Raw genomic sequence first — 14111 nt, forward strand, 5'->3', positions numbered from 1 at the left:
TTTTGTCTTTTCTTTTTTGGTACTGGGGATCGAACCCAGGACGTTGCGCTTGCTAGGCAAGCGCTTTGCCACTGAGCTACATCCCAGCCCATGAGCACATTTCTTATCAAGCATTGTAGCCTCCTGCTTTGTTTCCCCTTCCCATCCCTTCATATCCATCCCCCCCCACCAAAGTTGTAATGTTTGTTTTTCGACATAACAACTTGTACATCTCATTGTTGCAATGGATCCTCCTGTATCCCTGTTTTAACAATTTGTTTTTTCCCTTTTCCTCCACATATACCAACATCATATATAGTGAAAGCAGGGGTTATACCATGGGGGAGGAACATACAAGGCAACAAAGACATAATCTTATAAATACATCATATGCTTTTTAAGCATCACTTTATACTACTACACATCTTTACTTCATTGAAACCTCCAATTATGAACAAAAGAAACTGTTCTGAAAAATACTAGCTAAAATATTTTCAGATAACTTTTAATCCCAAACACATTACATTTACATCTTTATTTAAGATATAATTTTTCCAAAATGTCTAGTGAATATGTTTCATTGCAAAAGAATGCTTCCTCTTGAAGTCCACATAGTTATTTCTTTTGCTCCTCATGAAACACGCAAGAATATCATTGCCTTACTAAAGTTCTTAATACAAGAAAAATATGACAATCACTGTTTGCAAATAAATCTATTACTTTCATGCTCCCAACTTCATGTTGCATGCATACTTACACACTTAACTTTTATAATTCTAGTCAGCTGAAAGTTGAAAACCATCAATTACCAGATAAACAAAGAGAATAACACTGAGAACAAAACAAGATGCAAATCAAAGGGCTGGTAACACACACCTATAATCCTAGCTACTCAATAGGCTAAGATCTGAGGATCAAGTTTTGAAGCCAAGTAGAGCAGGAAAGTCCTTGAGACTCTTTCTCCAATTAACCACCAGAAAACAGGAAGTGGAGCTGTGGTTCAAAGTGGTAAAGCACTAGCCTTGAGCAGCCCTAAATTCAAGCCCCATGACTGATTAAAAAAAACAAAAAGAAAACTTTAAATAATTTTCCCTTTCATGTCATTGGCATTTGTACTTCAAGTGGGAGAACATTCTTTACAGAGAACAATGGCATTAATTATTTTTCCTATAAAGCAAATATGACTGAAAGGCAAATATCATTTATTTCAATAAATAAGACACTGAAGTTAAAGATGGTCTCTAATTTGGACAAGATTTGGACAAGTTCAGTCAAACAGTAATATATGCTAGCAAAGCTAAATAGCATATCATTGGAAAAATAAGGCAAGAAATAAGGACGAGTTCAACAGGCTAACCAGCAAAAATAACCATCAACACAAACCAATAGTCACTCCTTAAAATTACTACATTTTCTAAAAACAAACACAAATTTAATTCTTCACAAAACATGAGTCTTACAGTATCTACAATCATCTCAAGCTAGCAAACCAAAAATTAAGATGCTAACATATTATTAAAAAAGAATTGCTCAATTAGAATGATAAAGGAAGAAGCCAGATATGAATAAGTCAAAGAATAAGTGGATGCTGAGTAAGAGAAGATTCTATTAAATATGAACATTTGAAAAGGAGACTAGAGGTGGCCACTGATGGCTCTCATCTGCAATCCTACTCAGGAGGCTGAGATCTGAGGATCATGGTTCAAAGCTAAACCCAGCAGGAAGTCTGTAAAACCCTCACCTCCAGTTAACTGGAAAAAATAAAAAGCTGGAGTGGAGCTGTCGCTGGTGTTGTAGAGTGCTAGCCTTAAGCAAAAACAATCTTAGGGATAGTGCCCAGGCCAGAGTTCAAGCCCCAGGATGAGCACAATTAAAAGAAAGAAAAAAAAAAATGAGCCTTGAGATAGTGGAACAGAGTCAAAGAAAAGCACCAGCCATATACTGAATACTTAATTAAAAATGCAATATCCATAAAATAAAAGTTGATAATACTAAAATAAGAAACTGACTTTTGAACGGTTATTCATAAAGCAAATTTTAAGTGATCATTACACATGTATCCATAGGTTAAATAAGTTCAAGAAAAATTATAAAGTCAAAGAAATATAACATTGATAATTTAATGGATATTAATCTCCAAATTATATAAACATCCTGGCAAAATTATATTTTTATTAACAATTATCACTGTTGCCATTAGAGAAATGACCTCTATGATAGATTTAACTTATTCATGAAGAATTTTTTTAGGTGAGTAAATCTTACATTGCAAAAGTAACAGACTAAGTGACTATTATCACTGGCACAAGCAATGCAATAAGTTCTACATTCACTACTCATAACTATCACAAATATCCTGAAAGATACTGTCATTCTCATTTAACAAATAAGAAAAATAGTTAAGTTAAATAGATTGTCTAAGTGACAGTTTTTTATGAATAATATTAGTTCACTGAGATGAGAAAGTTCAAAAACAGAAGCTAGATTATCTAAGTTGCAGTTTTTGATGAATACTATTAGATCACTAAAGAGATTCAGAAACAGACTATTTAAGCTATTGCTATCCTCTAACATGCTTTCATCCTCTAATAGTTTGCCATCTTTTTTTTTCATTCATTACATTTTTTTTCAGTACTGATTTTGAACTGAATGCCTTGAGTTAGCTAAGCAAGTGCTCTACAATTTGAGCCATGCTCCCAGTTCTTTTTAGTTACATTTCAAATAGAGTTCTGTGGTTTTACCAAACCAGCCTCTTAACAGCTTCAAACAGCCTCAGACAATAATCATCCTTCACAAGCCTACCAAAAATTAGTATTACAGGTATGTGGCATCACACTAGTTATCTTTTAAATAAAAAGTAGTCAGTGCTACTATTTCAAAAAGAAACCCTTGCACAAAAACAAATAAGCAGGAATAAACTCCAAGACTGAATCCAGAAATCAGCATTTTAAAGCAAAGACAGTAGCAAATTTTTGGGAGGTTTTGCGGGTAACTAGGTTTGAACTCAGGCCTTCCTTACTTGCTCAGGTTTTTGCTGATTAATTGGAGATGTAGTCTCACAGACATTTCTACTTGGGCTAGCCTTGAAACACACTCTTCTAAATCTTAGTCTTGTGAATATTTAGAATTACAGCACCAGCTAGCCAAGAATTTCTCAAAGAAATAAAAACTAAAAGAATTTGTGGCAAGGGGCTGGGAAGGTGGCTCAGTGGTAGAGCGCTTGCCTTGCATGCATGAGGCCCTGGGTTCGATTCCTCAGTACCACATAAGCAAAAAGAAAAAAAGCCAGAAGTGGCGCTGTGGCTCAAGTGGTAGAGCGCTAGCCTTGAGCTGAAGTGCTGAGGGACAAAGCCCAGGCCCAGAGTTCAGGCCCCATGACCGGATCCAAAAAAAAAAAGATTGTGGCAATATGAAATGGACGATGAAAAATTATTAAAGGAAGTTTGTCAAGCTGAATAAAATGCTATTAGGTGAACCAGGAACCAGTGGCTCACACCTGTAACTCTAGCTACTCAGGAGGCTGAGATCTGAGGATCCTGATTCAAAGCGTTCTCAGGCAGGAAACTCTTATTTCCAATTAACCAGCAAAAAGTTGGAAGTAAAGCTGTGGCTCAAGTGGTAGAATGCCAGCCTTGAGCAAAGAAGCTGAGGGACTGCACCCAGTTCCTGAGTTCAAGCTCAATACTGGCACCAACAACAAAAAGAAAACAAAAACCAATTACTAAATGAAAACTTTTGATATAAATAAATATTATCAAAAACAATCAGTTGAGTAAACATTTTTCTTAAAAGTTAATTGTTCTAAAAGGTAATATATTTTAATGTGTACCAAATATTGAAGAGTTATGACACTGTTATCACAAATGATATATGGAACAAAAAGAAATATAGTGTTTATATTGCTGTAAGCACACTAATGTAAGGGATAATCCATTACCTGTGAAGAGATATAATACTGAGAGTAGGCAGTGATAATTTATATGTATATATTCCATGGGTCTACAAAAAACAATAAAAGATAGAGCTAATAAAAATAATAAGTAAATGGAAGGCTAAAATATAACCATTCTCTGGTGGAAGAGATATATATTCCAGGGTCTTCAGGGAATGCCTGAAACTGCTCAGCTTTTTGCTGATTAATTGGAAACATCGTTCTAAGTCCCATATGTATATGTGTGTGTGTGTGTGTGTGTGTGTGTGTGTGTGTGTTTTTACCTATACATATGTACTTTCTAATAAAGCTTAATTTATAAATTATGCAGGGTAAAACTAACAATTATAACAACAATAAGATAATTATAAAGTAATATAATAAAATTTTCAGCAGCATCATTCTTGCTCTTTGGGGCCATTGTTAAAATACGATAATTTGAACACAAGCACTGCAAAAACATAACAAAAACAGGCCATGTGATAACTGGTCATTACTAAGTGACTAAGCAGTAAGCAGCACTTATAACACATAGGTTGAACAAAGAAATAATTATTCATGCCCAGAGATTTCATAACCCTACTCAAAATGACTTGTAATATAAAAACTTATGACTACCTATTGCCAGAATTTTCCATTTAATATTTTAAGACCACAGCTGACCTCCAGTAACTAAAATCACAGAAAGCAAAACCACAGATATAACAGAATGACTACATAATCCAAAAGAAGACAAGGAAAGAAGGAACAAAATTCAGACTACAAAAAAAGACACTAGGCAATGTTTTAAAATGACATGAGGGGCTGGGAAGGTGGCTCAGTGGTAGAGTGCTTGCCTTGCATGCATGAGGCCCTGGGTTCGATTCCTCAGCAACAGATAAACAGAAAAAGCCCAAATGGCACTGTGGCTCAAGTGATAGAGCACTAGTCTTGAGCTCAAGAGCTAAAGGACAGAGCCACAACTGACAAAAAATAAATAAAATGACATGAAATGTAAAACACTTAAATTAATAAACAGAAATTGCCAGACTAATCAGGGCAAAATAAGCAAGTTCAAAGAAAAGAAAACAACAATCATCAAGCCTAAATCCAGAGAACTCTGGCAAACTGAGTTTGTGAATGAAGCACACACACACACACACACACTCTCTCTCTCTCTCTCTCTCTCTCTCTCTCTCTCTGGAAGCTGTTATCAAATGTTTTTCATTATCTTTAATACCATGTAACAATTGGGATGGCACAAAACCAGCAGAAAAGAGAAAATTTGGAACCGCCAGCAAGCTGTAAACTCTCAAAACTAGATGATCTCTGTAAGATTTACACAAATAAATTGTAGTGTCCAACACACCGAATACTATAATTAAGGTTACACTGGCATTTCTATTACAACTCCGTATTTCTACTCATTCATAACATTGTAAGGAACTCCCTCACGAAACTAAAGGTTTCCTTACTTCTCTAGATACAAATGTTTACTTTTCTTTTCTTTTTTTTTAATCCTTCCTGGGGCTTGAACTCAGGGCCTCGGCACTGTCCAAGAGCTCTCTTTTACTCAAAGGTAGTGCTCTAACACTTTGAGGCTCAGTGCCACTTCCAGTTTTGGAGTGGTTAATTGGAGATAAAAAGTCTCATGGCGGGGCTGGGAAGGTGGCTCAGTGGTAGAGCACTTGCCTTGCATGCATGAGGCCCTGGGTTCGATTCCTCAGCGCCACATAAGCAAAAAGAAAAATGCCGGAAGTGGCGCTGTGGCTCAAGTGGTAGAGCGCCAGCCTTGAGCTGAAGAGCTGAGGGACAACGCCCAGGCCCAGAGTTCAGGCCCCACGACTAGACTCCCCCCCCCAAAAAAAAAAGTCTCATGGGGACTTTTCTGCCCAGGCTGGCTTTGAACCATGATCCTTAGATCTCAGCCTCTTGCAAAGCTAGGACTACAGATGTGAACCACCGGCGCCCAGGCAAATGTTTACTTTCTTAGCACTATGAAAAATAAAAATAATACATTTACAGCATAAAAAGTAATGGGAGGGATACAATCTCAAGGGTAAAACAAATATAACAGAATTTTATAAGCTTCCACTAATGACAGCATTTTAAAATTTCCTCAATAAGTTGAAAAAAAAAATTTTTCATCGAACTGTTTTATGCCATGTTTGGTATACACAGTCCATAAATTTCAGGCTTATACATGACAAAAAGAGATACTATGGATTATATCAATATATGTTTTTGAAACCAAACCTTAATAATGTGTTATCTTCCAAACAACTAACTAAATTCTACTCTTTTGAATGACAAATAAGTCATCAAAAACATAATGGGGGGGGGGAATCTAAAAATTTCTAAGAGAAAATGAAAATGAAAATACACCAAGACCTGTGGAATATAATGAAAATAGTTGTAAGAAAGAAGAAAATAGGTAGGTGCTGGTGGCTCATATCTGTAATCCTAACTACTTAGGAAGGAGACTGTTATCTGAGGATCATAGTTCAAAGCCAGCCTGGGCAAGAAAGCCCGTGAGACTCATCCCCAATTGACCACCAGAAAATGGGAAGTAGAGCTGTGGCTCAAAATGAGAGAGTGTTAGCCTTGAGCAGAAAAGCTCAGCTCCTGAGTAGCTAGGATTATAGGCATAAGCCACCAACACCCAACTAATACATTCTTTTTAGTGCTTCATCCAAACCTCTTCTGTAAATGATTATGTTGCTTTGTTAGTAAAAAGTATGTAGGTTTATGTGACAGATGGCATATTAAAGTTAAGGAAGTGTAAAATATAATAACTATCAAAATTAGTTATCATAAACAATTAGATTCCATACTATCTTACCTGTATTCCATCTTTTAGTTTTAAAATGCATTCCATTGTATTGATGGTAATTACCACTGGCTCTGAACCCAGTTTTGTCCATGGTACATGAATCCTCAATTCATGAATGTGTCCACTTAAAAAGGTAAATGGTAATTTCAGTTCCTTAAAAGACAAAGCATAAATAAAAATTTTTAAGTGCTTAATATTTCTATTGTAATATTCAAATTCCTTTTTTAAAAGAATAATCTCACATTAAAAAAATTTTTGAGCCAGGCGCCAGTGGCTCACACCTGTAATCCTAGCCACTCAGGAGGCTGATATTTGAGGATCATGGTTCAAAGCCAGCTGGGGCAGGAAAGTCTGTGAGACTCTTATATCCAAAAAACCACCAGAAAACCAGAAGCGGTGCTATGGTTCAAGTGGTAGAATGCTCGCCGTAAGCTGAAAAGCTCAGGACAGCACCCAGGCCCCGAGTTCAAGCCCCACGAAATTTTTTGAGAATTACAGCTTATCAAACATAATCAAATAATAAACTATATTAAATAATTTTATCAATATAGTTTGATCAAACTATATCACAATATGTATATGTAACTATAATATATATAAAATAGTTTTATCTATAGTTTTATCAAATTATTTTATCAAACTTTTAGTTCAGTTCAAAGCCAGCCTGGGCAGGAAAGTCCAATAAACTACTCAGAAAAAGCCCAAAATGGTGCTGTGCCTCAAGTTGTAGAGTGCTAGCCCTGAGCACAGAGAGGCTCAAGGACAGCACTCAGGTCCTGAATTCAAGTCCCAGGACCAGCAAAAAAAAAAAAAAAAACCTAAGAAGAAAGCGAAAATTGCATAGTTCCTAATTTCAAAACTTTCCACAAAGCTAGTGTGATACTGGCATAAAGGAAAATATAGAGACCAGAAGAATTTTATTGGGAGTCCAGAAATAAACCTGTGACCAAATAATTTTCAGCAAAATAATCCTTTACACCCATGACCAAATAATTTTCAACAAGAATATAATGATCACTCAAGACAGAAAGGGTAGAAATTACTGACAAAGGCAGTAGTGAAAAAGTACTTTCAAATCATGTATCTAATAAGAGATCGATATATATATAGAGAGAGAGAGAGAGAGAGAGAAATTGAGATATAAAGACGTCATACCTCAATGGTAGACTCAAAAATTGGACAATGGACATGTTACAATGAAAACTCTGTCTCTCTGTACAATTATGTAATAATAATAAATTTTTAAAGGACAAAGAATTTAAATAGACATTTCTCTAAACATAATATTGAAATAATAAAATACATGAAAAGATTCCCAACATCACTTATCATAAGAGAAAAATTAAAAATACAATGGGATACTACTTCATAACCATTACAATAGCTATCACGAAAATAGAAAATAGTAAGTGTTGGCAAGGATATAGAGTACCTGGAGTCCTTGTGCCCTGCTCAGAGGAATTGTAGATGGTACATTACCGTGGAAAACAGTATCAGAGCCCCTCAAACAAACGTAAAATTACTATACAATTAACAATTTCATTTTTGGGTATGTATACATAAGTAAGGTAAAAGCAAAATCTGAAAGATATTTTTACACATATGTTCATGGCAGCATTATTCACAATAATTATTCCCAATCAACCAAAAGATGGAAGCTAGCCAAGTATAATAAGATAAATGAATAAACAAAATGTGGTATTTCATAAAATGAAATATTCTTAATCCTTCAAAACAAATGCTGACACATACTACAATAAAGAGGAACCTGGAAGTCACAGTCTAGGGTGAAAGAAACAGGACACATTGGGTAGTGGCATATGCTTGTAATCCCAGCACTCAGTGCACTGAGGAAGGAGGATCAAGTGTTCTAAACTAATCAAGACAGAGACCAGTGGCTCACACCTTTAATCCTAGTGACTCAGGAAGCTGAGATCAGACAACTAAGATTCAGAGGCAACCCAGGCAGATAAATCCTAGAGCTTCTGACCTCCAATAACTAGTGGAATACCAGAAGTGAAGGTATGGCTCAAGTAGTAAAGCACCAGGCATGAGAATTGAGAGTAAAGGACCTAATTTTAAGAAAATAAATAAATGCAGTTCAAAATTAACCTAAGCTACACAGTGAGATCCCATGACAAAGAATTAAAAAAAAAAAAGAATGAAAGAAAGAGGAGAGGGGAAAGAGAAGAGAGAAGAGGCAAGAGAGAAGAGAAAGGGGAAAGGGGAAGGGAGAGAGGAGGAGAGAGGGGAGAGGAGAGAGAAGAGAAATAAGTCAGTCACAAACAGGTAAATATGCAATGAGTTTGCCTATATGAGGTACCTAGAGTAGTCATATTTATAAAGATACAAAGTACAATTGTAGCTGCAAATGATTAGTAGAAGGTGGGGAGAATAGAGAGTTAAAGCTTAGTAGACACAGAATTTCAGTTGAGAAAGACGAAAAAGTTCTGGGTATGGAAAATAGTTATGGCTATATGACAATATGAATGTAATGAATGCCACAGAATTGTACGTTTAAATTGGTTAAGGGGAATATGTTGTCCTACACATTTTTGTTTTTTTGTTTTTGGGGTCCGGTCGTGGGGCCTGAACTCTAGGCCTGGGCACTGTCCCTCAAGCTCTTCAGCTCAAGGCTAGTGCTCTACCACTTGAGTCACAGCGCCACTTCCAGCTTTTTTCTTTTTGCTTATGTGGTGCTGAGGAATCGAACCCAGGGCTTCAGGCATGCAAGGCAAGCGCTCTACCACTGAGCCAACTTCCCAGCCCTGTTCTACATATTTTTGACAATAACATGAAAAACTAATAATACCAATCACATATAATCTTTTCTATAAATTATAAAAAGATAATATTTCACAAATAATCTTTAAAAGATAACATATCTGATCATCAAAACTTAGTAAGGGCCAGACACAGGTGGCTCACATCTGTAATCCTAGCTACTCAGGAGGCTAAGATCTGAGGACTGCAGTTCAAAGCCAACCGGGGCAAGAAAGTACATGAGATTCTCATCCCCAACTAAGCACCAAAAAAAGCCAGAAGTGGACCGTACAAGTGGTAGAGCAGTAGCTTTGAGCAAAACAGCTCAAGAACAACATCCAGGCCCTGAGTTCAAGTCCCAGGACAAACAAACACATAATAGACACACACACACACACTCACACACCACTTAATAAGGAAGCTAGGTATGGGTGTATGGTGACTTTTGCCTATAATCCCACCTATTTGGAAGATAAGAGTTATGGAGGATCAATGATCAATGTTCCAGCAAAAAGTTAGCAAGATTCCATATTAACCAATAAAGCTGGACAGAGTAGCATTCACCTATCATTCCAGCTATGCAGGAGGAATAAAAAAGAGAAGTGAATATAGGCTAGCTCAAGTAGGAATGCAAGACCCTATTCAAAAAAGTAACTAAAAGAAAAAAGGACTAGGATGAATTATTCAAGTGGTAAAGTGTTTGCCTTAGAAACAATGCTAAATTCAAGTCCCAGTGTTTATGCACACAAAATTAAACACTGAGTGTCATGGGCACACACTGCTCCAGCTGGACTGTGCTCCAGCAAAAAGTAAGACTTAAAGCAAAAGGGTTGAAAACATGGCTTAAGTAATACAGAACCTGAGCAGTAAGCATGAAGCCTTAAGTTCAAACCCCAGTACTGCCACAAGACAGAAATTAAATAAATCATAGGATTATATAATTTGCAAATATATTCAAATTATACAATGAAAATATTTCTATGCAATAGAAATACATAAAATCTAATAAAATCCAACAATATATAAAAAGATTACTACATAGTAACTGAGGTTTAGCCCAGAAATGCAGAGTTTAACATTTTAAAAATCAACTTTCCCCATTAACAAAAAAGAAAAAACATTGTGAACTTATTAAGTGTAATATTTCATATAATTCAATGCCTATTCAATATTTTTTAAATTCATTAGAAAACTAGGAATAGAACAAAATGTCCCTAACCCAATAAAGGTTATTAACACCTAACACACTTTATAGTATAGTGTTTAACTCCTACTGAAGTTGAAAAAAAAATTCAGCATTATATCAGAGGTAAATGAAATAATAGGAGAAAAAGAAATAAAAGGTAAATGCATTGAATAGGAAAATGTCAAATTGATATCATTTACAGATGTATACACAGACAATCCAAAAGAACCTATCAGAAAGTGTGTAAAAATAAAAAGGAAAAATCAAAACCTGAAAACCCTAACCATAAAGTAAAAGACTGACAAGCTTTGATAACATAATTATAAACTTGTGCTCATCAAGATACTTTTAAGAAAGTAAAGGACAAGCCACAAGGCTATCATGTGGCAAAGAACTCACTTCAGATATTAGAAAGATCGCAAATATTAGAAAGAACTCCTGTTAGGAAACTAGTTCAGAGTTTAGGTAAATGGCAAGTCTCTGGGTTCAATCTCTAGACCCCAGAGGAGAAAGAAAAAAAAAAAATACAAGTTGAAAAGAAAGAGCAAGTACAGAAAAACCAATTTTTTAAGAAGGCATAAAACAGAATTTAGAAAAGACATGTAAATAGTCAACTGGCATACGAAAAGGTATTTATCATTAGTCATTAGACAAAAAGCAAATACAAATTACAAGAGGCCAGGCAAGGTAGATCAAATCTATAATCCTAGATACTCAGAAGGCTGACATTGACAGAAATTGTGGTAACAGGCCACAATCCATATTCCATGTAATCATGAAATAGGAAAATCCTAAACTACAATCCTGGAAAAAAATCTAGACCCTAAATCAAAAATAACCAATGTACAAAGGCAGGAGAGATGACTCAGAACTAGAGCACCTGTCTAATAGCAGAAAGGCCCTCAGTTCAACCCCCAATATGATAAAAAGGAAAATTATTAAAATGGAATATCACTATATACCTACCAGCAAAGTTAAAATTAAGATAATAAATATAGCTAACAGCAGTAAGAATGATACAACCACTGTGAAAAGCCACTTGGCAATATATATTAAAGCTGAACATATGCCTACCTCTTACACATATACATCAAAATATACATATAAGAATGTTCATTCAGAAGCACTCTTCATAATAGTCAAAAATACAAACAGCCAAAGATCCACCAATAGGAAAGTAGATAAGTAAATTGTGGTATCTTGTACAATGGAATACAATAACAAAGAAATACTGCTCAAGCAGAATACGAGCTGATCACATCTATAACATGAAATGAAAAAAGCCAAAGAGAAATGATTCAAATTTGATGAGGCTCAAGAACAGGTAAGAGATATCTATCTTGATAGAAATCCAATTAGCAGTCTCTTATTTTATGAGAAGAGAGTATTGGTTACAAAAGTGCACAGAAGTCATTTAAGGTGCTAGGAAATACTTTGATCTAGATGGTAGATGCACAGATATGATAAATTTTAAAACTATGTTGTTACACTTAAGATGCATGCTCATTTAGAATGTTTAAATGAACATATTAAAACACCCACTTAACCTTGGGTAAAGAATGAGGAAGGAGCCAAGAGTTTTTGTTATTACCGCTAGATTATTCTGCAACAGGTGAAAATAGAACATAAACACTGGTAACAAAAACCATCAGATTAAATCTTCCCATACTTCCTAAAGAACATAGTTGATTTCTGACTCTTAAGAATTCACAGATTATCTCGAATCCTCAAACGTAAGAGAATGATTTGGCATATGTTACTGGTAAATGTTCTACATGAGTTACTGAATGCATGAATTTTGCAAGTTACAGTTCATTAGTATCAAGAGATTCACATGTTAAAAGAAACTAAAAAGTGATGAATAAAGAAGTTTGCAACTTTACTGTCATTCTCAATCAGTGTCTAGAGAATTCTTTGAGGATGCCATGAGGAATGGATTCTTTCTTAGGGAAGGCAGAACTTTCTTCAAAATCTGACCTTAATTAATCTCTCTGCCCCAAAATACACAAGTAATATTCTCCAGCTTCATAGGACATTTTGACAATGTGTATCAGCATAGAACACATTAGCAAGAAAATGACGTTTTTCTTGCTAAAAGCCAAAGCACGTCTAGTTTTTCTCTGCAGCAAGTCACAGCATGGGAAACGAACCGTGCCTAGAAGGACTGGAAATGTTTCTCGGCCATGACAGTTAGACAGCTTACCTGTTCCAGGACATCTAACTTTAACTCGAGTTTGCTGAGAACCACGTCTCCACCCCACAGAGAAAGCTGGAGGTCCGAAGGCTTTAAGTTCTTGATATAGCGATTCACGTAGCTCATTAAAATTGGCGTTACATAGGACTCCAGCATCTTGCAGGGTCGGGAGGCACAGGCGGACGCTGAAATGGGTAGAGACAGAGACAGCAAGGCTGCGTGTAACTGAATCGCGAGTGCAGGGCGAAGAAACAAACATGAAAATAAAACAGCACGCCTCAGGGAGGAAAGGCCGAAACGCGGTCGCTGGCTTCCTCCCAGAAGCAGAAACGACGCGAGCGCTCCCCGGGCTCCACCAATTCTACGCGCCTCACCTGGCCAGGTGAGGTGGGAGAACGAGGTGGCAGCCAGAGGCGAGCGGGGACCCCGGGGGTGGGAGACGGACCCGGCAGGCGCCACGGCCCTTCGCCAGCCCAGTCACCCCGCCAGACCCTCCGCCTTTCCGGAAAGCTACCGCGGCAGGGCTAGAACTAGAGAGGTCCGGGCCCTTCCGCCGCGGCGACGCGGCCTCTGCTGACACGCGCGCTTGAGGCGTACCGTGGCGTCTCCTCCACCCCGCGGTACCTGGCGCGCGCGCCCGGCGGCGGGGGCGGTGGGGGCGGCAGCGCCACTCCAGTACAGCGCGACTTCCGGGTGTGCCGGCCTCGGTGCTCAGGAAAAAACGGCCCGGCCGCCGCCGCAGCCGCTCCTGTCCCACTCCGAGGTCGCAATGGCTCACTCGGGCCTGAACGTCAACTCTTTGCGTCTCCTGGGAGCCGTCTCGCCCTACTAACCCACTGGCGCAACCTCGCCTGGACCACCACTCGGGGTTAATACGAAGCTCTTCGGAATTGCCCCGGGGAGGGGACGGACCGATAACGTGGAGACACCGGAGATCCGGAAGTGGCGCTCGGAGAAGTGAGTAGTGAGGCCTCCCACGGCCCTCCCCGCGGCGGTTCCTGAGGTGGCCGCCCTGGCTTGGGTGGCGAAGCTACGACTGCCACGGATCCGGGTGCGAATGAGAAAACGGTTCTAGTTCTTCCAAGTCTGAAGAAAAAAAATAAGAGATTCCTTGCTTCCCTTGCGCAATGAGCTGGGGAGAGGAACCTAGGTCCGTGGTGGTAGGCCACAGGTAGGAGGGGCGATGAATTTAGACCTGAGGTTGGTGAAAGTGTCTTCACTTGCCAAGCAAAGTAGTTGAAACCGT

At 37.8% G+C, this 14111-nt stretch overlaps 1 protein-coding gene across 1 annotated transcript in view; it reads right to left on the reverse strand.

Annotated features, from left to right (window-relative positions):
• Vps13b (vacuolar protein sorting 13 homolog B (yeast)) overlaps positions 1-13494 on the reverse strand; it is a 548051-nt gene extending 534557 nt beyond the window's left edge. The window contains exons 1-3 of the mRNA XM_013012393.1: positions 13240-13494; positions 12875-13050; positions 6732-6875 (exon numbers count right to left, since the gene is read on the reverse strand). Coding sequence (XP_012867847.1) covers positions 6732-6875; positions 12875-13021 — 291 coding nt within the window. The 5' untranslated portion in view covers positions 13022-13050; positions 13240-13494. The remainder of the gene's footprint in view (positions 1-6731; positions 6876-12874; positions 13051-13239) is intronic.
• Positions 13495-14111: the final 617 nt, after the last annotated feature.

The sequence above is a fragment of the Dipodomys ordii genome, unplaced genomic scaffold (assembly GCF_000151885.1).
Source record: "Dipodomys ordii isolate 6190 unplaced genomic scaffold, Dord_2.0 Scaffold17, whole genome shotgun sequence".
NCBI lineage: Eukaryota > Metazoa > Chordata > Mammalia > Rodentia > Heteromyidae > Dipodomys > Dipodomys ordii.